We start from the raw sequence: 26,819 nt of genomic DNA, 5'->3' as shown, positions 1-26,819 counted from the left end.
TTAATTCATAATTAATACATTTTGAATTGTATAACTTTTTAAATACACGAAATAATTATATTGTATGTTATATTCTACTATTTCCTACTATTTATAATTTCTCTTTAATAATATTAGATGGAAGGAACAAACATTAAGGAAGCGCAAGTTCATGTAAGAATAAATGAAGTGCTGATGAATGACGGTCCTGTACAAGCCGAAGCACACAGAATTATGCGTAAATGCATGAAAAAAGGTAAACTATATCTTATTATATTATAATTATTACAAATATATAAATACTACGACACTACAGTTACTAAGAAATAAAGTATTACAAAAACATATATTATGTGCACTTTTTCCATGTGCAGTGTGCAAGTTTTGGAACAATACACATTTGCTATTAAAATACAATAGTCATAGAAGATATTATACATATATTTCAATATTATTTAATTATATTTTTTTAATTTTTATTTATATAGTGAGAAGTATTACGCAAGAATGTGAGAAAAGTTTCTCTTTGCACGTATGCATCGTAGAAGCTATGGATAAATTAGGGCAACATAATGAACATGAATTAGACTCAGATACAGAAGACGAAGCGGTAACAGAACAAGCTGAATAAATACAAATAAATGTAAAAATTGAATATCATTCGTATAATTATTATTAATGCACATTTATAATACACACACAATATAATTTACCTTAAATAAATAGATATATATATATATATATATATATATATATATATACGCTCTTGTATGTACTTTCTCCATTCTTATTTTTCTGATTTAATAAATGTGCTGCAAATATGAGAATTGTGTTTTAATTTTGTTAAAACCCATTTATAAATATATAAAATAAACACATTTATAAAAATAATTTTAAACCTCTTATTATAATACATTATTTAATAATAAAGAATTTGTTTATTTTATAACATTATTATTGTTAAAAACTCTCTTTTTAATGCATATTAATAATATATCTTTATATTATTATACATGTAATAACATTATATTTTTCTATTATAACATGATTTAAAATATTTTCAAATAATGCAACAAAAATTTCTTACCTTAACATTTCCGTAATTCCATCTATTACATATCTTATTCTTCTAAAATTGCCAAAATGCATTTAACGCTGAAATACAAATTGCTTGAAAATATAAAAATCAAATATATGTAGTAACGTATTCTTTAAAAAGATATTTTAATAATATTCAAATAACATTTATTTGGAAAGAAAATTAGGTAAAATTATGTATTTATCCACCATGAGTACATTATGACAAATGCTCAATTCTATCCACTGTCGATCTTTATTAATGTATGTACATAAATTATAACTTATAGAAAAACAAAAATTAAATACAACCGTCCTAATTTTTATCATAACATAATTAGTCAAGTTTGAAATTTACGAGATTTTGATAAAAGAATACGTGCAAATTTTTGTTTTCTTTGGTTGATGAAATTGCCTGATTAAAGTTTGATTTGTTTTGATCAGTTGATCTATCTTTTCTTGATATCTGTTTATATTTGCAGTCGTTTTTCATTTTTAATTTGGATTTATCAACAGTCAATTATGTAGATTACTTTGTGTGCTCTGCTTTTTACTACTTTTATTATGTCCGATTAGTTTAAAGAATAACGTATCACAGGTATACAGCTGTATACATCGAAAGAAAGGCTCAATTGTCTCAATAGAAGTCACCAAGTGAGTTAAAACCGTAAGAAGCAATGTTAGATCAAATGTTAAGGAGCTTCTCAATGTACTTTCCGATTATCGCGGTATTGTATTTTACGAATTCTTGCCACAAGGTATTACGGTCAACAAAGTGTACTATTTGGATGTCATACGTCTTTCGCAAAGCAATTCGTAAGAAAATGGCCAAATTTATGGAGAGACAATTCGTGGAAATAGCACCCTGACAATGTACCAGCGCACACTTCATTTCTAGTTCAAGGGTTTTTACAAATGACACTATATGATCCACCATATTTGCCAGATTTGGCCGACCGTGACTTCTTTTTTTTCTATAAAGGTCGCAAAACGTTGTTCTTTCAAGGATAAAAAAATCATGAAGAACAACGTTTTGCGATCATTAAAGACATAAAGCAAAAATTGACGAACAAACTTAATTATATTAAGGCCATATCAAAAACTGCTTTCATAAATGTTTCGAAGATTGGAAAGAGTATTTGCATAAATGTTTTATCTAATGGGGATTACTTTCAAGGCGACAATATTAATATCAATGAATAAAAACATATTTAAAAAAAATTGCAGGTATCTTTTAATTAAACCTCGTATACACGCAAACTTCTAATGCATTCTTGTGTTATTATAATTAATTTATTTAGATATTTATGTTTTTGTAAATTTATCTCAAGACTATTCTTTTGCAAACATTTGCGATATATCAGTCATTAGAAATCTGGAAATTCTCTGGAATATACAGCAGAGTGATTAACTGACGTAATATAAACATTAAAAATTAATCATAAAGTATATATAATCAGAATATATGAACATACTTATACATATGAGAAAATTGCATACGTAAGTCTCATCTTAGCAACTTATATTAGTAACAATGTGAGTTTGTATGAGTGATTTATCATTATCTTTTGCACAAGTATTTCATATGCTTATGTGATCTATGATCTCGCAACACTAATCTATGTATTTTACACATTCAGACAGTATAAATATGATTGCTGTTAGGCTCCAGTGTGTTATTGTACAAGCACGTTTAAACATAGTGGAATAATTTTATTCATTCATTTAAGATGGAGAAGCTTATATTCTATATTTGTACTTTTGCGCTAATTGTAAGTACCTAATTTCTGTCATAAAAGTTAAATATTAATAAAAGAATAAAAATGTTTTTAAAGATGTAAAATTCTTTTACAAATTAATTATTAACAAGTTATAAGTATTAAGTTATATTATTGTTGCTTATACATATAATTAATATGTCATAATATCTATATGTGTTTATGCACTACGTATGAAAAAGAAACTTAATTAACATAAAGAACATTAAAATAATAAGCAAATTAAAATTGCGTATATTTTAGTCTTTTACTGTTGGCTCGAAGTTGGGAGCTGGCAATAAATATTACAATACCTGCTTAACTGAAAATAATGTATCTGATGGTAAGTCTATATATATGCAAAAACAAATTCTTATTTGATTTGCATGTCTTCTTAATTATACAACAAAACCAAAGCTATTACATGTTTAATTTTGAATTAGTTATTTTTTAACAAAAGTGTATTATGTCATTTTTATATAAAAAGGAATTATATTGAAGACAATAATACTTAAAATAAAAATTAAATAAAGTGTTTAACTAGCATTTTTAAATTTTAATAATATACAACCATTTTTATTATTTTCTATAAATTATTAGAATTTTGATATATAAACATAAATTTATTATTTATGAAATAATTTAAAATTATGTAAAAGAAAATATATAATATAATATTTCGGATATTTTAAAGACGTCTGTTCTATCCCAAATACCTGAAAATTGATATAAAAATTTATAAATTTATAAACTTTTTTTTAGAATAAAATGACAGAACAATTTTAGTAATTATTTACATACATACAATATAAATATATATATTTTTAAATATATTTTTTAAATGACATGCTTACAATACGAGATATAATAGAGGACAAACACAAACAAGAAAATCAAGAAAGAATAAAAAAGAATGGTTGCGTTATGCAATGCTTGTTACAAAACGAAGGAGTGGTAAGTGATACCTTTTGCTATCATTGTAAAAAAAAAGTTCGAGCTACAAACTAATAAAACACTATTTAAAACATAAAAATGTAATTTTTGTATTAATGTTAAATTATTATACAATGATATATTATATTATAATATTATCTATTAATATATATTTTATATGTTTTTCTTGTGAATATTAGATGAATGGATCTGAATATGACGTAGAGAAAATGCTTCGTAAAGGAGATTTTGTTGAATCAACAAAATTAAAATTGCTTGAAGGTCTGAATAACTGCATAAATGAAAGTAAGTTATAGAATCACATTATATACGAGTTCTCCAATTATTAATAAACATAAGATTATTGATTTTATTTATTAAAACTGTTTAGTGTGTTAATTTCTTCAATAAATTATTAAATAAGTCATCATAATGCTATCAATTCATCTAAATTTAACAATTTAAACATTATAATCAGAAAAAATACATAGGAAGTTTACCAAAAGAACAAATGCTCCATCAAGTTCAAAAATATTTGAAGCTCTAGATAATTGTATAAATGAAAGTAAGTTATATAATCTTATATAAAAATATAAGATTATTGACTTTGTTTAATAAAACTGTTTATAGTGTTAATTTATTAAATAAATTATTAAATAATCATGCAATCAATTTATTTACATCTAGCTATTTAAACGTTATATTCGGAAAAAAGGTGTAACATATGTTTCTTATTTCTTATTATTTCCTGATTAGTTTTCTTTTCTATTCTAGCAAAGGACCTTACAGAAAAATGCGAAAAAAGCTTCGCTCTTACGGAATGTTTCCTAAAAGCTGAAGAGAAATTATATCCTTCTCCTTCTCCTTCTTCTGGAAATTAGGAAGAACATGACCATAAAGATAAATCTAAAAAATAGTAAATGCAATTAAGAATAGCTAATAAATAATTAATAAATGAAAATTAGAAGTGTATACAGTGTATAGCATTTCCAATAAAAAGATATATTCACACAATTTTCTTTTGTTTTGGTGCATTGATACAAAAACTAAATTTTGGTTTAAACTTTAAATGATAGTATATTATTGACTATCTTTATTAAAGAATTAGAATTATCAATCTTTTTAAACTTATAATATTGTATAAATAAATCGACAATTGTGTTATAAATAAATTTTTATAGATTGCATTCTTTTCATTTACGTAGTCTTTTGTATTAAAATATACTTGCGTAGCTATAATAATTACACACATATACATACATATCAATTTGCTATACATAATTTGTATCTTATACGTAAAATTATTGATTAATTAAAAATTATGGATTGATTTTCTTGCACATCGTTTTACACATAATAAAATATGTCAATGATTCTAAGCTCATAATTGATTTTATAAAAATAGCTCTTGTACATAATTCTTATTTATTGTAAATAAAATCATATAATCCGCATTGTGTACTTTTAATTATTAAGTTTTATTGTTAATGTATAAACAAAAAACATTTGTGCGTGATTTCCACAATTTTTCTTTTTTTTTTAATAAAAATCATACTTTTGAACTATATAACTAAACCAAATCCGACAAAGCCCATAAGACAAATTGCACAAAATGATTGATAATCAATTATATTAAGTTGAATAATGTGGATTTTGAGAAATTTATCTCTCCTATATTACGGTGTTAATTGCTATTCTGACGTCCGTTGTTTGCGAGAGAGCCGTTGGTTTTACTAATCTCCTTTTCATTGAAATTACGAATATTGTTTCGTTATCTTTAATTAATGGTGCCATTGGAATTATGGTACAGTTTGCATTACAACATTAGTTTTTTCTTTCCAATTAAAAGTCTACGCTTGCTTTTGAACTAATAACTGTATAGGTCGTTATCATAATTGTATTTAACTACTGCTTTGTTGTAATGAATAATTTATCTGATTATTCTTTGTGCTTAATCTTCATTATCCTATAATATAATAAAAGTACATTATGTTATTTGTATATTTGTGATCTCGTAGCAGAGTCTTAATAAAATAAATTTTTGTATTTAATATATATGCTACCATATCATTAGCACAAATGCTCAGCTTCTACTTGATTCTATACACACTGTTCTTTATTAATGTACATAAATTATAATTAATAGAAAAATGAAAATTAAATACAATCCTCCAAATTTTTTCACAATATAAGTTAAGTCCGAAATTTTCATACACGAAAATTTCTAATGCATTCTTGTGTTAATTAATCCAGTTGAATTACTTCTGTTTTTGAAAATTTATCCCTTATGGGGATAATTATTTATAGACTTTTTTAAACATTTGCGATATATCAATCCTTAGAAATCCGGAAATTCTCTAGAACATACAGCAGAGATAAACACTTACGTCTAATTAACTGACGTAATATAAACATTAAAAAATAATTATAATGTAATCAGCATATAAACATACTCATACATGTGAGAAAATTACATGTATAAGTTATATCTTAACAACTTATATTATATTGCAACAATGTGTGTTTGTATGAGTGATTTATCATTATCTTTTATACATGTACTTCATGTTTATGTGATCTATGATCTCGCAACTTTAATCTATGCATTTTACATATTAGAGATAGTATAAATATGATGCTGTTAAGTTCCAGTTAGTTATTGTACAAGTACGTTCAAACATAGCGGTATAATTTTATTCATTCATTTAAGATGGAGAAGCTTATATTCTATATTTGCACTTTTGCGCTAATTGTGAGTATCTTTGTGACGTAAAAATTAAATATTAATGAAAGAACAAAGATTTTTTTAGAAATACAATAAAAATTTCTTTACAAATTAATTACAAATAAGTTATAAATATTAGTTATATTATTGTGTGTGTGGTGTTGTACATATATATAATTAATATGTGATAATATCTAAATTTGTTTATGTATTATGCATAAAAAGGAAACTTATAATTAACATAATAAACATTAAAATAAGAAGCAAAATTACATATATACATATATTTTTTTTTAGTCTTTTACTGTTGGCACAAAATTGGGATCCTCCACCGAACATTACAATACTTGCTTAACAGAAAATAATGTCTCTGATGGTAAGTCTACACATGTACATAGATTTTTATTCGATTTGCATGTCTTTTTAATTACTCCAGAACCAGGGATTTTATGTTTAATTTTGAGTCAGTTACTTTTCAACAAAAGTGTCTTATTTCCATAAAAAAGGATTTATTTAAAACTACTAATGAAGACTACTATTGATGACTACCAATATCAAAATTGAATAAGTTTTTGTATTTCAAAATTTTAAGTATAAATGTACAACCATTTTAATTATTTTCCAAAAAGTATTAGAATTTTGAAACATATAATCCCAAAACCGATCATCTCTGAAATAATTAAAATCATGTAAAAGAAAATATATGATACAATATTTTAGATAGAATCCGACTGAAAGAATCTTTCTTAATTTCGGCTGAAACCGAAATTTTCATGGAAGTTTTAAAATACTTACGTATATGCGTGCACAATATTCTTATTTTGAAATTTATTTTCTAGATGACATGCTTACCTTACAAGATGTGATACATGACCGACACAAAGAATCGGAAAATCAAGAAAAAATAAAAAAGAATGGTTGCGTCCTGCAATGTATATTAGAAAAATTTGGAATAGTAAGTAATATTTTTTGTTATCTTTGTAAAAAAATGTTCGAGCTATGAACTAATAAGATAATAAAACATTATTTGGGACACAAGAATATAATCTATATATATAAAATAGAATCTATATATATAAAATAGATCTGTATGTATGTATGTATGTTCTTTATACACTCTTAAACTATTCGACCGAATTTTTACCAAAAGTATATAAAATAGGGGTAGAATTTTCCGGGGAGTGTTATAGAGTGCATAGTTTTTCGTTACCGATCTTTTTGGGAACCGGTATCCGAAATTTTTCCAATTTTTCGGGAAATAATTGACCGAATTTTAAAGAATTGTATATGAATCAGGGGTAGAATTTCCCGGAAAGTGCCATAAAGTGTATAATTTTTCGTTATCGATCTTTTGGGAAGGTATCAGAAACATTTCCAATTTTTTGGGAAATAATTGATCGAATCTTAAAGAATTGCATATAAAACAGGGGTAGAATTTCCAGGGGAGTGCTATAAACTGTATAGTTTTTTGTTACCGATCTTTTTTGGAAACCGGTATCAGAAATTTTTCCAATTTTTCTGGAAATAATTGACCGAGTAAAAAAAAATTGGTTACGACATGTTTAATCTATGAACACTCCTTATGTTTGTCCACAATAAAGATATTGAAACATAAATGAAGTCGTTTTAAGAAAAACGACTCCCGGGCGAAACTCGGGTAACCAGCTAGTTTTTTTATAATTGTTATTATACAATAATATTATATTATATTTTTATTAATAATTTATGTGTTTTTCTTGTGAATGTCAGATGGAAGGATCGGAATATGACGTAGAAAAAATGCGTAGCGAGACAATCAAAGGAGATATTGATGAATCAACAAAATTAAAATTGCTTGAAGGTCTGAATAACTGCATAAATGAAAGTAAGTTATAGAATCACATTATATACGAGTTCTCCAATTATTAATAAACATAAGATTATTGATTTTGTTTATTAAAACTGTTTAGTGTGTTAATTTCTTCAATAAATTATTAAATAAGTCATCTTAATGCTATCAATTTATCTAAATCCAACAATTTAAACATTATAATAAAAAAAGGTGTAACATAAGTGCTTTACTTTTCTTATTATTTTTTAATTAATTTTCTTTTCTATTCTAGCAAAGGATCTTACAGAAAAATGCGAAAAAAGCTTTGATCTTGTAGTATGTGGCCTAAAATCTAAAGAGAAAGTTTATGCTTCTCGTTCTGAAAACCAGGAAGAACATGAACATAAATCCGAAAAATAATATCTAAATGTAATTAAAACAGTTGATATACAATTCCTTTTCTGAAAAAGATATTATGTAAGAGATTAGTCCATAAGACAAAGCCCATAAGACAAATTGCACAAAATGATTGATAATAATCAATTATATTAAGTTGAATAATGTGGATTTTGAGAAATTTATCTCTCCTATATTACGGTGTTAATTGCTATTCTGACGTCCGTTGTTTGCGAGAAAGCCGTTGGTTTCACTAATTTCCTTTTCATTGAAATTACGAATATTGTTTCGTTATCTTTAATTAATGGTGCCATTGAAATTATGGTACAGTTTGCATTACAGCATTAGTTTTTTCTTTCCAATTAGAACTGTACGCTTGCTTTTGAACTAATAACTGAATAGGTTGTTATCATAATTGTATTTAACTACTGCTTTGTTGTAATAAATCATTTATCTGATTATTCTTTGTGCTTAATCTTCATCATCCTATAATATAATAAAAGTACATTATGTTGTTTGTGATCTCGTAGCATAGTCTTAATAAAATAAATTTTTGTATTTAATATATATATGCTACCATATCATTAGCTTCTATTTAATTCTACACACTGTTCTTTATTGATGTACATAAATTATAATTAATAAGAAAATGAAAATTAAATACAACCCTCTTAATTTTTTCACAATATAATTAGTTAAGTCCGAAATTCATACACGAACATTTCTAATGCATTCTTGTGTTAATTAATCCAGTCGAATTACTTCTGTTTTTGAAAATTTATCCCTTAGAGGGATAATTATTTATAGACTTTTTTAAACATTTGCGATATATCAATCCTTAGAAATCCGGAAATTTTCTAGAACATACAGCAGAGATAAACACTTACGTCTAATTAACTGACGTAATATAAACATTAAAAAATAATTATAACGTAATCAGCATATAAACATACTTATACATGTGAGAAAATTGCATGTGTAAGTTATATCTTAACAACTTATATTAGCAACAATGTGAGTTTGTATGAGTGATTTATCATTATCTTTTATATATGTGCTTCATGTTTATGTGATCTATGATTTCGCAACTTTAATCTATGCATTTTAAATATTAGAGATAGTATAAATATGATGCTGTTAAGCTCCAGTTCGTTATTGTACAAGTACGTTTAAACATAGCGGTATAATTTTATTCATTCATTTAAGATGGAGAAGCCTATATTCTATATTTGCACTTTTGCGCTAATTGTGAGTATCTTTGTGACGTAAATATTAAATATTAATGAAAGAACAAAGATTTTTTAGAAATACAATAAAAATTTCTTTACAAATTAATTACAAATAAGTTATAAATATTAAGTTATATCATTGTGTGTTGCTGTACATATATATAATTAATATGTGATAATATCTAAATGTGTTTATGTATTACGTATAAAAAGGAAACTTATAATTAACATAATAAACACTAAAATAAGAAGCAAATTACATATATACATATATATATTTTTTAGTCTTTTACTGTTGGCGCAAAATTGGGATCCTCCACCGAACATTACAATATTTGCTTAACTGAAAATAATGTCTCTGATGGTAAGTCTACATATATACATAGATTTTTATTCGATTTGCATGTCTTTTTAATTACTCCAGAACCAGGGATTTTATGTTTAATTTTGAATCAGTTACTTTTCAACAAAAGTGTCTTATTTCCATAAAAAAGGATTTATTTAAAACTACTAATGAAGACTACTATTGATGACTACCAATATCAAAATTGAATAAGTTTTTGTATTTCAAAATTTTAAGTATAAATGTACAACCATTTTAATTATTTTCCAAAAAATATTAGAATTTTGAAACACATAATCGCAAAACTGATTACCTCTGAAATAATTAAAATCATGTAAAAGAAAATATATGATATAATATTTTAGATAGAATCCGACTGAAACAATCTCTTTTATTGTAATTTCGGCTGAAACCGAAAACTGAAATTTTCATGGGAGTTTTAGAATACCTACGTATATACGCGCACATATACAATATTCCTATTTTGAAATTCATTTTCTAGATGACATGTTTACCATAAAAGGTGTAATATTTGACATATACAATATCTTTCTTAACGAATCCGAAAAACAAGAGAATATTAAAAAGAATGGTTGCGTCCTGCAATGTATATTAGAAAAATTTGGAATTGTAAGTAATATTTTTTGTTATCTTTGTAAAAGAATGTTCGAGCTATGAACTAATAAGATAATAAAACATTATTTGGGACACAAGAATGTAATCTTATATAATTGTTATTATACAATGATATATTATAATGTTATTAATATTTTATATGTTTTTCTTGTAAATGTCAGATGGAAGGATCGGAATATGACGTAGAGAAAATGCGTAGCGAGACAATCCCTGAAAATATTGATGAATCAACAAAATTAAATATGCTTAAAGGTCTGAATAACTGCATAAATGAAAGTAAGTTATAGAATCACATTATATACGAGTTCTCCAATTATTAATAAACATAAGATTATTGATTTTGTTTATTAAAACTGTTTAGTGTTAATTTCTTCAATAAATTATTAAATAAGTCATCTTAATGCTATCAATTTATCTAAATCTAACAATTTAAACATTATAATCAGAAAAAAGGTGTAACATAAGTACTTTACTCTTCTTATTATTTTTTAATTAATTTTTTTTCTATTCTAGCAAAGGATCTTACAGAAAAATGTGAAAAAAGCTTCAATCTTGTAGCATGTGGCCTAAAATCTAAATTTCTTGTATATTTTGATCTTATATTTCAAGGAGTTAATATAACCCAGATAGCAGATACACGTTTTATAAGCGTTTTATAAGCGTTTTTCCGAAACGTTTTATAAAAAATTTCTAGAAACGTTTCTCATGAGTAAAAATGTCCATTCGAAAAACGTTTAATGAAACGTTTCTTTTCCGATAAAATAACGTTTAAAAAACTATTATAGAAACGTTTTGTTTTAATGATAAAGATATTTTAGATAAAGACATTTAAAATTCCTACTTTTTACGTCTTTTGAACGTGTTTATGCCATCTTTGAGACATACGTGAGAATGTTCTATAAGCTTTATGCATATACCATCTATGACGTCTATTCTTTTTCGAAGAAATTCCTGAACTGGTGCATATTCGTGCAATAAGTTAAAGTGAAACAAAATATACTTGTCTCACTCTAACTTAAAATATAAAATATAAACAAAATAATACAAAATATACTTGTCTCACTCTAACTTAAATTGCATTACTGATGTGCACCAGTTCAGGAAGTTCTTCAAAACGGAACACACGTATAAATGTTCTTTCAATGGCCACGTTCAGCAGAACGTTTATTTTGCAACCGTTGGAAGTTTTCTAAGCTCAGATTTGTCCGATGACAAATAGATTAAGACCGGTAGGACAAAATTAATTTAAGTAAATAAGTGGATATATATGCATGGATAAAATGATTTATTTTATTCAATAATAATTAGTACAACATAAATTTAAATGTATAAATTTAAATGTACGAAAACTGTCCAAGCAAATCTTGAAGTGTACCCCAATGCAGAGAAGGAAAACAGGAAGGCCCAAAGCAACGTGGTTGGGCGGAATACAGAAGGCCATGTCAGAACGCAATCTACAACCAGGAGATTGAAAAGACAGGAAAGGCTGGAAACTGGGAACCGAAAGGTGAAAAACGCTATGAAAACCGGATATATATATATATATATATATATATATATATATATTTAAATGTATCAAAAAAGGCTATTGAAGCTATTATTTATATAGATAAAGCAAATTATAATTTTGAAATAAAAAATTTAACAAATAGGTATTTTTGTTAACTGCAGAAACGTAAAAAATACGTTTCTTAAATCATGGTTTCAAAAACATTTTTGTTCAAACGTTTCTTAATGGTTCTTTACGGTTATGAAACTATGAATACGTTCAAAAAACGTATATGAAACTAATATGTGCTACCTGGGAACATATAATAGTGTCATGTAATAGTAATAATATAATATTAAAGTTAAATAATACGTGCGTAGCACGTTTATAATGTCTAATAATCTATGAAAATCAGCTATGTATAGCTTTATTTCCAATAAAGATATATATTTATACTATTTTCTTTCGTTTTGGTGTATTGATACGAAAACTAAATTTTGGTTTAAATGATATATCTACTTATTCTCTCTATTAAAGAATCAGATGTATCGAGCTCTTTAAACTTATAATATTGTATAAATAAATAGACGATTGTGTAAGTAAATTTTTATAGATTGCATTTCTTTTTATTTACGTAGCCTTTCGTAAATCGTAAGAAGCAGAAACAGAATAACCTGAATAAATACAAATAAATGCAAAAATTAAATATTATTCGTACAATTATCTCTATCAATGCACATTTATAATACATATAAAATATAATGAAGTTTATAATACACACAGAATATAATAAAAATGCTTCTCACTGTTTTTTTCGATTATCGCGGTATTATTGGATTTTACGAATTCTTGCCATAAGCTAGGAGAGATCGGGGAAATTGGCATTAGTTAAGAAAAAAATATAATAAATATATTATAATCACCGAATTTTTTAATTTGAGCTTTTAGTAATTAAATTTGAAAAACATTAAGCTTTAATTTGGTATAACATAAGTATTTAAATTCTAATAAAATCAACAAAAAAATAATTATTTTTAAAATTAAAAAATAAACTCCCATCATCTCTGGCATCGGACAATGAGAACCATCTTATAAGTAATCAGATCCATTGCCTACGCAGAACATTTAAGTGAGTAACTAAGCATTTATTTATAAAAACAGTAATTAAATAGATAAAAACTATATTTTTTTATACAAAATGTTTCTTAAAATCTGAAGAGAAATTGTGTAGATTGTATTCCTCTTTTTATTTACGCACGTAGCCGTTCGCATGCGAATGTACTTGCATAGCTGTAATAATTATATATAAATATCAATTTACTATATGAATAATTTGTATTTTATAAATAAAATAATTGATTAATTAAAAAGTATTAATTAATTTTTCTGCACATTGTTTTACATATAATAAAAGTATGTCAATGATTAAAATTATTGACATACTTTATCATGTGAAACAAACTCATACTTGATTTTATGGAAATAGCTCTTGTACACGTCAATGTCCGTTAATGATATTTCGATTATAATAAACGTAAATTAATTACAGTTACTTCAACAGCAGGAACAAGTTTGAAATTATAAAGAAAATTTTGCGTCCTATATTTTTTTCTTTTTGTTAATCGTTACGGTTAATATCTGATTCGTGCCAAATATGTTCGTCAAACATTTCCGACATTGCCAAAAAATAGTGTCCGAGTTTAAGTAAAATATGTAAAAACAAATCATTAATTTATGTAACATGATAAATATGTATAATATAAATATTAAAAATATAAATAATAAGATATAATCAGAGCACAAATATTGCATATGCAGACACATAATTATGAAGAGATATGTAAAAAAATTCCATATATGTGTTTTTATACATCCGAACAACTCGTATCTGTAACAGTAAGTTTATAATAAATATTAGTAACTTATCATTATATAATCTCACATCTGCATGACATTTTTACACCATTCTTGACCTCACAACTCTAATCTACGTACATAGTTACTGTTGATAGAAACATATTTAGATATACATTTATTTGCTTTTGTAAAGTTCTCTAATGCATTTACAAAAAGGTAATAAAATTATATAGAAATTTATATTTAAAAAATAAAGACATTCATGTTCTATGTTTGCACTCTCGCTCTTGTTGTATTTTTAAAAAACTTAAACGCGTATAGATATTAAGTTTAATTTTGATGATATAATTTTGTGTTTTTATTTTAGAGTAGATATGAACTGTATGAGTAATTAAACATGTTTTGCATAGACAGCCTTTCTTATCATTTACGTAATCGTTTTTATCGTGTTGCTTGTGTAGTAAAACATTTCCATCATTACAAATGCACAGCTTGCATAATAATGAAATTTTTTTTAAACTTAATTATACACTTTATCTTGTAAACATCGCATCCTTAATTTGAACATTTTTTAAAATAAAATATTGTAATGTATAAATATAAATTTTTGGTAATATGATATATTCTATACATATAACAAACTACAGGTATTTTTTATTTAGTAAAGAATAACAAATAATATCTATAATAGAGTAGTAAAAAAAGCTTTATGTATTACATAAAAGCTTTATATATTTTGGTATTAACACATCATAAAGCATACATAACATATTTTAATAAATAATAAATGTAAAATTTGTTGATTTCGGGTTGTTTATATATTTATAGTCCTCCAATTTATAGCAAAATTGTTTATTGATTAAAATCAGTAATATATATTAAGTAGTGGCATTTAAGAATTTATATATATCCAGTAAATCAGATCTGGTAAAGCGTCTATTTATTTAAATCACGATTTAGTTTCCAAAACAACACATAAATATTTTAAATAAATACTTGGAATCTACAAAATTTGAATCTATAAATTTGTATAAATATTTCTTTGAATAAATTTACTATTTTTAAAAACGTTTTGGTTCAACAAAATTATTTTATTGAGTTAACAAAATTAATCATTAACTTAAAAAAAATGATTTTGTATGATACCATTTTCAGAATTCAATTATTTCATTTTGTTCAAATAATAGACGTGTACTTAATTCAATAAAATAAATAATTGAATCAATAAATTAAAAAATCAACAAAATTGTTTTGTTGATTCTACAATATTTTTCCCTCAGTGTATGATCTGGTATGATCTATGATCTTGTTTCTTTAACCTATGTATTTTATATTTTAGCATGAGAGTATATATACGGTGCAGTTGCGGTTGCTATGAATAATTGTGTTTAGTACAGTGGAGATATAATTCGTACAAAATGAAAAGTCTTGTGCTTTGCGCCTGTGTTTTAATAATTGCTGTAAGTACTATTTTATTAACCTACTTAAATAATTTTAATGAGTTAAAAAAGATTATTTAAAATAATACACATTAAAAAAAGTATAAATTAAATAAAATTAAAATCTTTTTTATAAGTTTCAGTCATCAAGCTCATCAGAACTAAAAAACCGGCTTAAAAGTGCAGTTAGATCACGCATAGAAAATGATGTTGAAACTTGCTTGACTGAAAATGATATGACTATAGGTAAGTTATAATTACACACATTATTGCCAACTTTATATTTCCATTTCTTCTTTTGATCAGTTTTAAATTAATTCTGTTTTAACTGATTTGATTGGGCATTCGTCTTACTTACAATTTTTTAATTTTTTAATTGAGTTAACATTTTTGTAAAAACGTTTTCCTGTACGTTGATCTATTTTATTTTATTTTATAGATGGTCTCTACGATGAAAAAGAGATAATGAATAACTTACATGCGATACCTGAAAATGCAGAGAGAACAAGAAAAAATGGCTGCGTGATTGCGTGTATCTTAAAGAAACAGAATTTAGTAAGTGTTTACAAATATGTTACATATTTTATACATAATGTCCAATAATGCAATAATAACCTGTCACAATAAATAATAAAACTTTTAATTATTAAAGATTTAGTAATTTAATAATGTAATAACTATTAATAAAACGTTATATGTACTTAACAACCAATTAATACACAAAGTGATATTATTATTATATGTTCTTAATAAAAATATATTATGCTGTTTAATTCATACATTTTAAATTGTATAACTTTTTTAAAGGAACGAAATAATTATATGTTATATTCTACTATTTCCTACTATTTATAATTTCTCTTTAATAATATTAGATGGAAGGAACAAACATTAATGAAGCTCAAGTTCGTGCAAAAATAAATGAAATGGGAAATTCCTGGGACGGTCCTGAACTAGCCATGGCACACAAAGTTGCGCGTAAATGCATAAAAAAAGGTAAACTATATCATATTATATTATAATTATTACAAATATATAAGTACTACGACACTACAGTTACTAAAAAATAAAATATTACAAAAACATGTATTATGTGCACTTTTTCCATGTGCAGTGTGCAAGTTTTGGAACAATACATTTGCTATTAGAATATAATAGTCTCACAGAATATGTTATACATATATTTCAATATTATTTAATTATATTTTTAAAATTTTTATGAATATAGTGAAAAATATTACTCAAGAATGTGAGAAAGGTTGGTCTCTGAACGTGTGCATCGCAGAAGCTATACATAAAATAGGGCAACATGATGAACATGACTTAGACCCAGATACAGAAGATGAAGCAGTAACAGAACAAGCTAAATAAATACAAATAAATGCAAAAATTGAATATTACTTGTATAATTATTAATACACATTTATAATACGCACACAATATAATTTACCTTAAATAAATAGATATATATAATTATATATATCCGGTAAATCAGATTGTATATACATGTATGTATGTGTTGTGTGTACATACATGTGTGTGTTTGATAAAATAATTGATAAGATACATTAATAGTTTAAAATTAGATATATTAATAACAAATTAAAAATGGACATCACATCAGCTTTTTATTTTCCAGCAAAACTATTACGTACAATATCTACACAGTCTCTTCAACGATTGATAAGGTTACAATGTATGAAATTTATGCAGCAGTGTCTACTATCTCAATTAACTAATATCTATTTGAATAATAGTATCTATTATATATAAGTTTGTTCTAGATCTATTATATATAAATTATTCTAGATTATAATAATTTTTTAGTTAATATTCTTAAAACATATAATTGGATATCTTCTAAAATATATTTATAAATTTCTATTCTACATTCACATTTATATAAATCCGCATGACTAAGTATGTATTACGTTTTGCTATTATTTTACGCTGTCTATAAATAATCATAAATAAATTATTATATTAGAATAATATCACATATTAACGATACTAAAGTGTTAGTATGAAGCATTCGATGCATGTAGCAAGTTTTCTTCGAAGACATAAAATATAAGAGATAAAGTACGTGCGTAAAGTTTCATGTTCACATTATTCGTATAATATTCAAGGAGATATAGAAAAAGAGTGTACGTACATCAACACGATTAAGCATAGATATTTTTAATCTTTTATTTCTCGTATACAAATATCACGAATGAATGCAATAATGAAATTTCGATATTGATCACAGATTAAAAGTCAGTCATACATTATTTTTCCTACGACTAACTACTAATTATAATACTATTCGTAAACTGTTCATAAATTTTCTATTTCTATTTTTTAATTGTCATATATATATGCTTATCAGAAAAGTTCGCTACATGCTTCGAGTTCATTTCTTCAGTCACGTTTATTTACACATTTTTATATAAACGTAAATACTCAACCTGAATGTAATGTTAAATTATTTTTAATATTGCTTTGACAAACTGCATTATACTCACGTAAAAAACGCATAAAAATATATATTATTGCAATATATTTATTTTACGATAAAATTTATTGGAAAAGTTGCAAAAGCTTGTAAAATTTTGCTCAATTTAATTGAGCATAATTCCAGAACTGATAAGCATTTAACACAAAACCATAATGTCCAATTGTATTGCACGTTATATACAAAGAGAATGATATGACTATTTATGTGAATCTCGAATTTGCGCGTATCCGAAAGTAGATATTGTGCGTATATGCATAGTGAAATATTTATATCTTATAAAACCGCATAAGAACTATTGATTGGTTATAAGCTCGTACTAAGAACATACGTGTCATTCTTCATTAATAGACTGCAATTGCGAATAAACTCGAGTCAACCGCAGTCATTCTAATACCGGACGTCACATAATTGGATAAGTTCGTAACTGTACGGAGAACTTCACGTTCTCGACGTATCTTTCTTCCAGTTAACCGAAGCAGGTAATTTCCGATTCGTGCCATCCAAGTTTGGTCTACTCTTCGAACATTTCCTACATGTTAGTCGCCAGAAAGCGAGTCTGAAGTCTGCTGAATAGAATGCGTAAATGAACGGGTTGATGGCCGAATTAATCCATCCTAAACACATAAAATCACTTTTAATCAGTTTCGTAAAAAGTATTCAATAATAATATATATCATGCAACTGTAATTTTGAAAGACATTATAATGACATAAATTGAAAACTATAAATATTGATACAAGATAAATAAATTTGTCACATTTTTTAATTTAATTTATTAATATTTATTCTCTATTGTATGTACAACAATAGAAAATAAACTTCTGCATTTAATCCAACTTCAACTTATCTAAATATATTTTAAATATTCGTTACAGTTTGCATAAATGCATCAATCAATAAAAAAAGGCAAGCATATTTGAAAACATTATGTAATTGGAAACATCATATGTAAAAGAGACTACCTAGCCATGTCAAGGCTGGCATGAGAACATCCGGCGGTTGCACGGGAACGAAGGGTGTTACCAGATACAGAATGAAAAATGGCAGCCAGCATGCGACGAAACCACCTACAACCACCGCCAGGGTGCCCGCAGTTTTCGTCTCCCTGGCGACTCTGTTGATGCAGCTTTGCTGATTACCCCGAATTGTGCCCAACTTTTTGCACATATTCGTTAGTTCGGTATCCTCGGAGGGCCTGTCGCACGTCATACCGCTCTCAGCATAATCTGTACGTTGCGCCTTGATACTCCTGCCACGCTCAATCTGCAGAAAAATAGTTTCATATATTTCGTACATTGATATCGCGATACATTGGCAATTACATATTTGTTAAATCAATTTAAGCCCTTTTTTTTGCCAATTTAAGTTTTGTCAAGCTTAAACAGTTCGAAAGTTAATAACGTCGCCAAGGAAGTTACCTAATTAAATTATAGAGCTTTATAACTTTTCAGAATTTTCAATATCCCCAATGTAAGAAAAGCGTGTTAATGATGAGATTTTCTTTTACAAACAGCAACGTTTGTTTCTCCTGGCTCTTTCAAAGCGTTTCTTATTCTGTCACCGTAATAAATTGCTCAATGTCTCCTTGTATTGTTCTTGTTTGTAACCGAAAGAATCAATTTCTAAACTATTTTCATTCAGTTTCTTTGTATAAAACAGTGTTACTTTTATAGGCCAATAAAAAACGTGCTACTTAAAAAAATCATATTCATTGTAAATAAAATTATATAATCCGCATGGCGTACTTTTAATTATTGAGTTTTATTACTGATGGATAACAAAAAGAAAATTCTTTGAGTGATTTCCGCTATTTTTTTATTAAAATCATTTTCACGGCTACGTAGCTAAACCAAATCCGACAAAGCTCACAAGATATATTGCGCAAAATGATTGATAATATAAAGTAAATGATCGATTATATAAAGTCGGATAATGTGGATTATGATGAGAAATCCATGTCTCCCATCATGGTGCTAATACCTATGCTATTCTACGTCCGTCGTTTACGAGAGAGCCGTTGATTTCACTAATCTCCTTTCCATTGAAACTACGAGAACGGTTTCGTTATCTTTAATCGATGGTGCCATTGGAATTACGGTAGAGTATGCATTACAGCATTAGTTTGTTTCTGTCCAATTAGAAGTGCGCGCTTGCTTTAAATTCAAAATAGGTCGTAATCATATATTTTTGTTAACTGCTGCTTTGTTGTTATGAACATATTCCCTGATTATTCTTTGTGCTTGTGCTTTTTCATCATGTCCCTGTACGCATTGGAATTTGGAATGTCAGTTTTAATTATAGAAATGGACATTATATTCTGTCTGTGAAATTAATTTCGTGGGGAAACATTTCGTCCAACGAAACTCTATCTAAAAATGTCTATTTCGAAGAAAGTTTTTTGAAGAAATGAAGAGATGGTTTCCGATTCTTTATTATAAATCTGCAGACTTCAGTGTTACGCACATTTTTACAAATTTTGATAATTATCTATTATTAATGAGATGTAATCGCAAATTAGAGTATTGATCGAGTAGACTTTCAACAACGAGTCATTAATAATCGAGTCATTAATCTCGTCAGAACTATAGTTCACAATATCATCTATACCGGAATAAACAAAGCATAAAATAGAAGATTAATGTATAGGCAGTTGTAAGCAGTAGAAAAAAGTGACATGTAATCGTAATAAATCATATTAAAGTTTTACTTCTATGATACAGCTTAAAGCTTATTTAAATAAATAAAATTATAAAGCATACAAACAACAACACAAGATAAATGTAATTTAAAACGCGCGAACTTTCGTATAATATTAATGTTTAGAATTTTTTAAATAAACTTTTTTATGTAAAAAAATCTTGTTTATTTATAACAAACACGATACAGTTGTATTATTAGATTTTATCAAATTACGTAGCAAGGTAAATATCTAATAAAAGCGAATTGTGTAACAAGGAAGACAACTGCACCGGTCGCAGCGGAGATAAACGTGTCGTGTGTCTGGGGAAAACTAAATCAAATAATTCTCACCGTGATTTTACGACGTGATCGGACGTTCTCCCCCTCGTTGGTCTTCTCCAGATTTCTGTGCCTGCTCGCTATGACGCACGAAATTCTGCCGTACACGTACAGCATTACCAGCATAGGCAGAAAGAAGCTGCCCATCGCCGAGAATATTACATAAGAAGAATCCATATTGTAGGAGCACTTTTTGATATCGCGGTTCGTCGCACGCGGGAAACAGCCCAGTAAAGGTGGGCTCGTTATAGCGCCGGCCATCACCCATACCGCGACGATCATCAACCCAGCCAGTCGTTTGCTTCTGCGTCGACGGCTGTATATCAGCGGCTGAGTTACGGCCAGATACCTTGAACAAGGAATACCGACAACGACGCGATAAATTCTGCACGATTTTACCTCTGTACGTGCTGAATCGCCGCAATACGTAGGATGCCGAATGCTTCCGTGTGGAATGGGCGGGATATCGGAAAAATAGATAAACAATGACAATAGCATGCTGAACGAATTGTATCAGGATTTTCGGAGTACCCTTATCTCGAAAGTTAACTACATTGAATAAGAAGGTGTACGCGTTACCAAAATTTCTGAAATGCAAGGAATCGTAACTTTAACCTATTTACGAAACAAGTTCGCGCGTCTGTGCATAATCAATGTGATAAGTTAGAAGATTTTCACTGCAGTGTAAAGAAAAAATTTAACTGAAATAAAAATTGGACTTGTATATGTATTACAGACTACAGTAAAAACCAAGAACTACCATTGTTAGGCAGTTTCTTTGCTTTCAGAATTCTATTAAATTATAAACCTTTATTTTGTGCAACTGCTTTCTTACGAAGTTAAAATAAACAAGAAAGAACTGCTTTTATATTAAATAATAATTGATTTATGTTGATTTATTTAATCATAATAAAATCAACACAATAGAATTTACAATTAGAATTTCATTTTTTCCGATTCCACTACAATTGGTAAACTACAATAGAATTTTACTGAAATGAACTTTCTAATTGAAAAATTCACCCGCTTTTGCTGCTATTTTTCACCAAAAATCTGTAAAACCCGGATGTTGAAAAGTTTACGTCGCGCGAAATCTCTTTTTTAATAATGGAATAATCTATCATTTTACGAAAGATTAAACGGACGGCGGGACGACTTCCCGCTAATTTCGTTATCTATACGTGACGAGCTTTGGAAATGCGTGATCGGATTTACCTGTCTATAGAAATGGCGCATAACGAGAGAATGCTAGCTGTGCAAAGTAGAATGTCGAGGGAGACCCAGAAATCGCACAGCATTTCGCCCAACTCCCAAGTTCCTCCTGTAAGCTTCAATGAACATCCCATTTGATAAGACGCATGAAAATGCAGTTTATACGAGGTAGGAAGGAACATCTCTCTTTGCATAACGATGTTGACTAGAACTCATGGCTTACGATATCTACTACACGAGTCCGTCTGCAAGACTATTAAATGCCGGCACTAATTAAATGCCGCTTTAAATATCGTCCCGTAATTTATTTTTCCCGGCATGAAAAACGCATGATAATTAAATAAGATTCTACTGATTCTATAATGTGCTTACGCGAAAGCTCGTAACTTAGTACCAAGGATGAATTGAACATTTCGCGCTCGTTTATTGCATTTTATCCCCTTGACGAACATATGCATACCTGTAACAGCACAGCTGGTGGCATCACCGCTAGACCGACTAGTAAATCCGCAGCAGCCAAGCTAGACACGAAACAATTAGTCACGGACCGTAATCTCCTTGTAGTAATTACAGCCGCAATCACTAGGGTATTGCCGACCTGTAATAATAATGCGAGGAAGGAGTCACAATCGTGGAAAATATATACGAACGTACGAACTTAGACGGGCACATTAAAATTACTCTTACATCTAAATGTTATGTATTATGAGAAAGTACTTTTTTAAATATGTGAGACTGCTGTTTTTTATATTTAAAAATGCAATACTAATACCACTTAAGGCATCGTGCTTTTGTAAGATATTTATGCGCTCAGAGCGCCGTTAAAGCGGATAGTCTGATGTAAAAAAATGCTGGAAGTTGCAGTTACCGGATGCTACAATTGCTTACTATAGTAACAATAATCAGCATCGTGAACAATCCTGCTAGAATAAGATCGGTCCAATTAGGTAGATAATATTCCGTCTCTGTATCTCCTTCATCCGCCGATGCCGTATGGTTCCATTGGTAAATGTCTTCATGGTGATCAGCCGTTTGATTAGCCATGTCGCTTACCCTCGATCCATAAATGATAATTTCTGTTTCGCCGTCCGCGGTATGTTGTAAGACATGATGATTTCTAAGAGGAGTCCATATCCTAAATGATACACATTAGATAATTTGTGCAACCTTGCTATTTGATTAAGTTTACAATTTAATTTCGCATCTCTATCAATTATTCAACTTACTCTACCACATTTTTCTCTTACTTTAATTGCCATAGTAATAATAAATAATTAAGAATTTTACTTTTTATTTAATTTACATTGTCACAATGTATGAATAATAATTACAAATGCACATAATGTAGAATAGTTATATATTATAGATGTATATAAATCTTTATATATAAAGCCATTACGTACTCATACACAAGTGCCATAACTCCTAACTATACATCATTCATTACGACATGACAGATAAAATTCTAAAAAAAAAAAAAAGATTTTAAATACTTATTTATCTCAGTTGTAATTTTTTTTCACATATATATAAACAGCTCAATTACAAAGATACAAATGCCTAGATTTTTTTATTTAAATTGTCATGAAAAATGGAGAATATGCAAAACGTTTGCAGAACATATTAAATCGAGATGCGAATCCTGCGGACGATGAGGCGCATATAAATTGAATTTGAAATTGATTAAAAATATGACGAACATGTGCACGTGGAAATATGAATATAGATAAAAATGATTGGGGGTGGAACGTTTAAAACTTTCTATGGTTATGCGAATATGCGGGCGAAATTGTCCAACGCTTAACATTTCTGCAAAATATGGAAATGGAAAGAGAGGCAAACGCGAGAGTTTGCTAAAAATGGATGAGAAAAGCCAGACTATGGAAATAAGACAGTGCAGGAGAGATCGATCGTGCTATTAAAAAGAGAAATCGTATACCGAACTATATGAAAAGAGATGCGCATCGAACGAGACAAATCCTTCGAGTTGATATTTTATCACTGCCAAGTATATTAAGTATTTTATCGAAAGTATAATAAAGGATTTTATCGAACAAGCCTATATTTTCAGCAGATTATTTATTTTAATGGTATTAATATATAAATATATTTTACACACACACACACATTTTATATATTTTGTAAGATAAAATATTTTGACTTATTATTAAAGTCTATATAAATTATAGAGTAATATACAAACAATAAATTACCAGTATTAAATAGTTATTCTGCAATGTAAAGAACGAATTTACAGAATTATATATAATAAAACACATAATTAACATAAATATATTTCTGCATCAATTAAATATTTCAAAGATTTAAAGATAATATTCATTTGTAGAAATAAAAAGTAAGTAAATTATAATTTGGTTTATAATGAGACTGTTAACATAAAATAGAACTTAAACATATTGCGATTACAGTTAAAATATACATACAGTAATAAAAAATATTAAATATTTTATTTGTTACGATAATTTGATCATTTAATTCGCGGTTCCCCTAACTTGCATGGTGACTTTTTACAACCAACTGTACCAGTCCATTATCGGTTTCAGCAGCAAATGGATTTTCCTCCGGCTCGCCGAATTAAGTGAATTACGGCGTTGTTTCCGCTTTCACTGCGCGACTGAATAATGGCAACCTGAACTGAGAAGTAGTTTAAAGAGAGCGGAATTCCGAGCACGTACTTAATTCTAATAACTATCAGCAATGAACATAATGTCAGATTATAAGGTGTCGTCTAAATGAGCATTGACTGTAATTTCCCTTTATTAAGATTGTAACTCTTAACTGCACTTCTCAACTTCAAGCACAAGCTCCCACTTTCTTTATCTTTCTCTGGTATTTCGAATTATCAAACACTTTTTGAACGTTTTTTAAAAAAATCATAGAAAGCGTACAAAAAAAACTTTCTTATGCATCAATATAAAGCGGATTGTGAGACCGTATATTTTCTTCTTAGAGAATGTTAAATAACGATAATTTACAGTCTTTCTATTTTCATCATAAAAATTAAATAGCATTCAAAAAGATGTAATGTTAGAAAGAAACATGTTGAATTCATATCTTTTATTTGCATCTTTTTGTAATAATTTAATGATCTTTTTATGCCATTTTTACTTTGTTATATGCATATAAAAGAATTCTTAAATATAACAAAAATTTTTCGTATAAGAATGTCATTACTTGCGATAAATTTAAATCAGTTATCTCGAGCATGAAACAAAGTTTTAATTAATTTGGATTGATATGCAATTTTACGTTTTGCGTGCTTCTAATACCGCTACATTTATCCACGTATTCCACACACAGCATTTGACTCACACTGCAAGAAGCGCATTCCACGCAGAAAGATATTGGATTTTTTTTAATGGCTTCGTGAAAATCAGGGGTTACATTATCCCACGGGAAACTCGTATCTATAATGAGAAACTGTATGTGTGAGAATCAAACCATGTACGTATTAAGGAAACAGTTAAAAACAGTAGTGGGTCGATCGATAAACATTTGATAAAGATATTCCCACTTGGAACCACGGTAGACTCCCCCGATCAGCTATAAATAATCACCAGTAGCGCACCAGGAGACTGGTTTATAATGTATAAAAACTGGGCGGATACTACCGTGAGGTATGAATGTCGGATAAGACGAATGGACCAACGAGATCGCGCGCGATCGTTATCGACCCTGCAGGATAAAATAGAACGGATTGTGGCGAGAGAGTTGCTGGGTCCATCCTGTTATCTTGGGTAATAAAATATTTGGAAAACCGGAATTATGCATAGCGCAAAAAAGAACAAAGACAAAATGCATTGTCTTTATAAAAAAAGATAACAATTTTGAACAAAATTTATTTTTTAAATATTACTTTTTATTCTATATTACAATTCTAATATATTACACACATTAAAAATTTCTCTCTCAGATCTATTTGTAATATAGTTTTACTTTATTATCTTAATAAAATATTAAATATTATACAATAATAATTAATAGAACTATGTACGATAATGATACCGAGATTGTATCTAAAAAAAAATAAAAATTAGCATAAAAAACATTTAACGTGATGTAAATAAAGTAAAAATTAAATCTTTACTTTAATATATTTTACTATTCTCAATTATTATTAAAAAGATAATGCACAAATATTACAAACGTTTCTTTAAATTGTCATATCTTTTGTAGAATACCAGCTTTAATATTTCAACATGTTGCGATCAGACGCGTTTATCCTTTCAATAAAAGGGAATTGATTTCTGAGTATCACGAGTACATTTTATTTCTCTACTTTTTCCTTCCTAAAAAGATATATATATATATATATATATATATATATATACTACATATATATATAAATGGTTGAAAGCATTACTTTTTTAATCCTATTCATACACGTGCTCGTTCAAA

General features: G+C 27.4%; 6 protein-coding genes across 15 annotated transcripts in view; 5 read left to right on the top strand and 1 right to left on the bottom strand.

Moving 5' to 3' along the window:
- Window positions 1-722, top strand: part of LOC139808523 (pheromone-binding protein Gp-9-like) — a 1,655-nt gene extending 933 nt beyond the window's left edge. The window contains exons 4-5 of the mRNA XM_071770596.1: window positions 118-235; window positions 468-722. Of these exons, the coding sequence (XP_071626697.1) occupies window positions 118-235; window positions 468-610 (261 nt within the window). The 3' untranslated portion in view covers window positions 611-722. The remainder of the gene's footprint in view (window positions 1-117; window positions 236-467) is intronic.
- Window positions 723-2,682: 1,960 nt separating this feature from the next.
- Window positions 2,683-4,760, top strand: LOC139808521 (pheromone-binding protein Gp-9-like). Of its 3 annotated transcripts, XM_071770593.1 has the most exons (6): window positions 2,683-2,828; window positions 3,078-3,156; window positions 3,655-3,767; window positions 3,947-4,052; window positions 4,225-4,311; window positions 4,521-4,760. In XM_071770593.1, the coding sequence occupies exons 1-6, from the start codon at window positions 2,787-2,789 to the stop codon at window positions 4,625-4,627; spliced, it is 534 nt and encodes a 177-aa protein (XP_071626694.1). In that variant the 5' UTR covers window positions 2,683-2,786; the 3' UTR covers window positions 4,628-4,760. The 3 variants fall into 3 exon arrangements, 2 of the variants coding, with proteins under 2 accessions (XP_071626694.1, XP_071626695.1); XM_071770594.1 differs by lacking the exon at window positions 4,225-4,311; XR_011730888.1 differs by lacking the exons at window positions 4,225-4,311; window positions 4,521-4,760 and having other exon boundaries at window positions 3,576-3,767.
- Window positions 4,761-6,348: 1,588 nt separating this feature from the next.
- Window positions 6,349-9,138, top strand: LOC139808526 (pheromone-binding protein Gp-9-like). Its single transcript, XM_071770602.1, has 5 exons — window positions 6,349-6,498; window positions 6,769-6,847; window positions 7,311-7,426; window positions 8,221-8,335; window positions 8,574-9,138. The coding sequence occupies exons 1-5, from the start codon at window positions 6,457-6,459 to the stop codon at window positions 8,699-8,701; spliced, it is 480 nt and encodes a 159-aa protein (XP_071626703.1). The 5' UTR covers window positions 6,349-6,456; the 3' UTR covers window positions 8,702-9,138.
- A 632-nt stretch (window positions 9,139-9,770) lies between these two features.
- LOC139808525 (pheromone-binding protein Gp-9-like) lies at window positions 9,771-12,832 on the top strand. The gene is made up of 5 exons (XM_071770600.1): window positions 9,771-9,925; window positions 10,192-10,270; window positions 10,752-10,879; window positions 11,047-11,161; window positions 11,399-12,832. The coding sequence occupies exons 1-5, from the start codon at window positions 9,884-9,886 to the stop codon at window positions 11,542-11,544; spliced, it is 510 nt and encodes a 169-aa protein (XP_071626701.1). The 5' UTR covers window positions 9,771-9,883; the 3' UTR covers window positions 11,545-12,832.
- Window positions 12,833-15,539: 2,707 nt separating this feature from the next.
- Window positions 15,540-17,148, top strand: LOC139808522 (pheromone-binding protein Gp-9-like). Its single transcript, XM_071770595.1, has 5 exons — window positions 15,540-15,691; window positions 15,808-15,916; window positions 16,110-16,225; window positions 16,546-16,666; window positions 16,899-17,148. The coding sequence occupies exons 1-5, from the start codon at window positions 15,650-15,652 to the stop codon at window positions 17,039-17,041; spliced, it is 531 nt and encodes a 176-aa protein (XP_071626696.1). The 5' UTR covers window positions 15,540-15,649; the 3' UTR covers window positions 17,042-17,148.
- Window positions 17,149-17,251: 103 nt separating this feature from the next.
- The window catches only part of LOC139808518 (probable G-protein coupled receptor No18), a 44,879-nt gene continuing 35,311 nt past the window's right edge, over window positions 17,252-26,819 (bottom strand). For 7 of the 8 annotated variants that reach the window (XM_071770582.1, XM_071770584.1, XM_071770587.1 and 4 more), the window contains 6 exons: window positions 23,289-23,535; window positions 22,861-22,998; window positions 22,404-22,516; window positions 21,201-21,537; window positions 19,133-19,433; window positions 17,252-18,784 (listed from right to left, as the gene is read on the bottom strand). In XM_071770582.1, coding sequence (XP_071626683.1) covers window positions 18,609-18,784; window positions 19,133-19,433; window positions 21,201-21,537; window positions 22,404-22,516; window positions 22,861-22,998; window positions 23,289-23,444 — 1,221 coding nt within the window. In that variant the 5' untranslated portion in view covers window positions 23,445-23,535 and the 3' untranslated portion in view covers window positions 17,252-18,608. Of the gene's footprint in view, window positions 18,785-19,132; window positions 19,434-21,200; window positions 21,538-22,403; window positions 22,517-22,860; window positions 22,999-23,288; window positions 23,536-23,803; window positions 23,836-26,819 lie in introns of those variants that run through there. The other variant, XM_071770581.1, reaches the window with a different exon arrangement.

The sequence above is a fragment of the Temnothorax longispinosus genome, chromosome 2 (genome assembly GCF_030848805.1).
Source record: "Temnothorax longispinosus isolate EJ_2023e chromosome 2, Tlon_JGU_v1, whole genome shotgun sequence".
Classification (NCBI taxonomy): Eukaryota; Metazoa; Arthropoda; class Insecta; order Hymenoptera; family Formicidae; genus Temnothorax; species Temnothorax longispinosus.
Note: the sequence above shows the minus strand (reverse complement) of the source record. Positions and strands in the feature narration are given on the sequence as shown.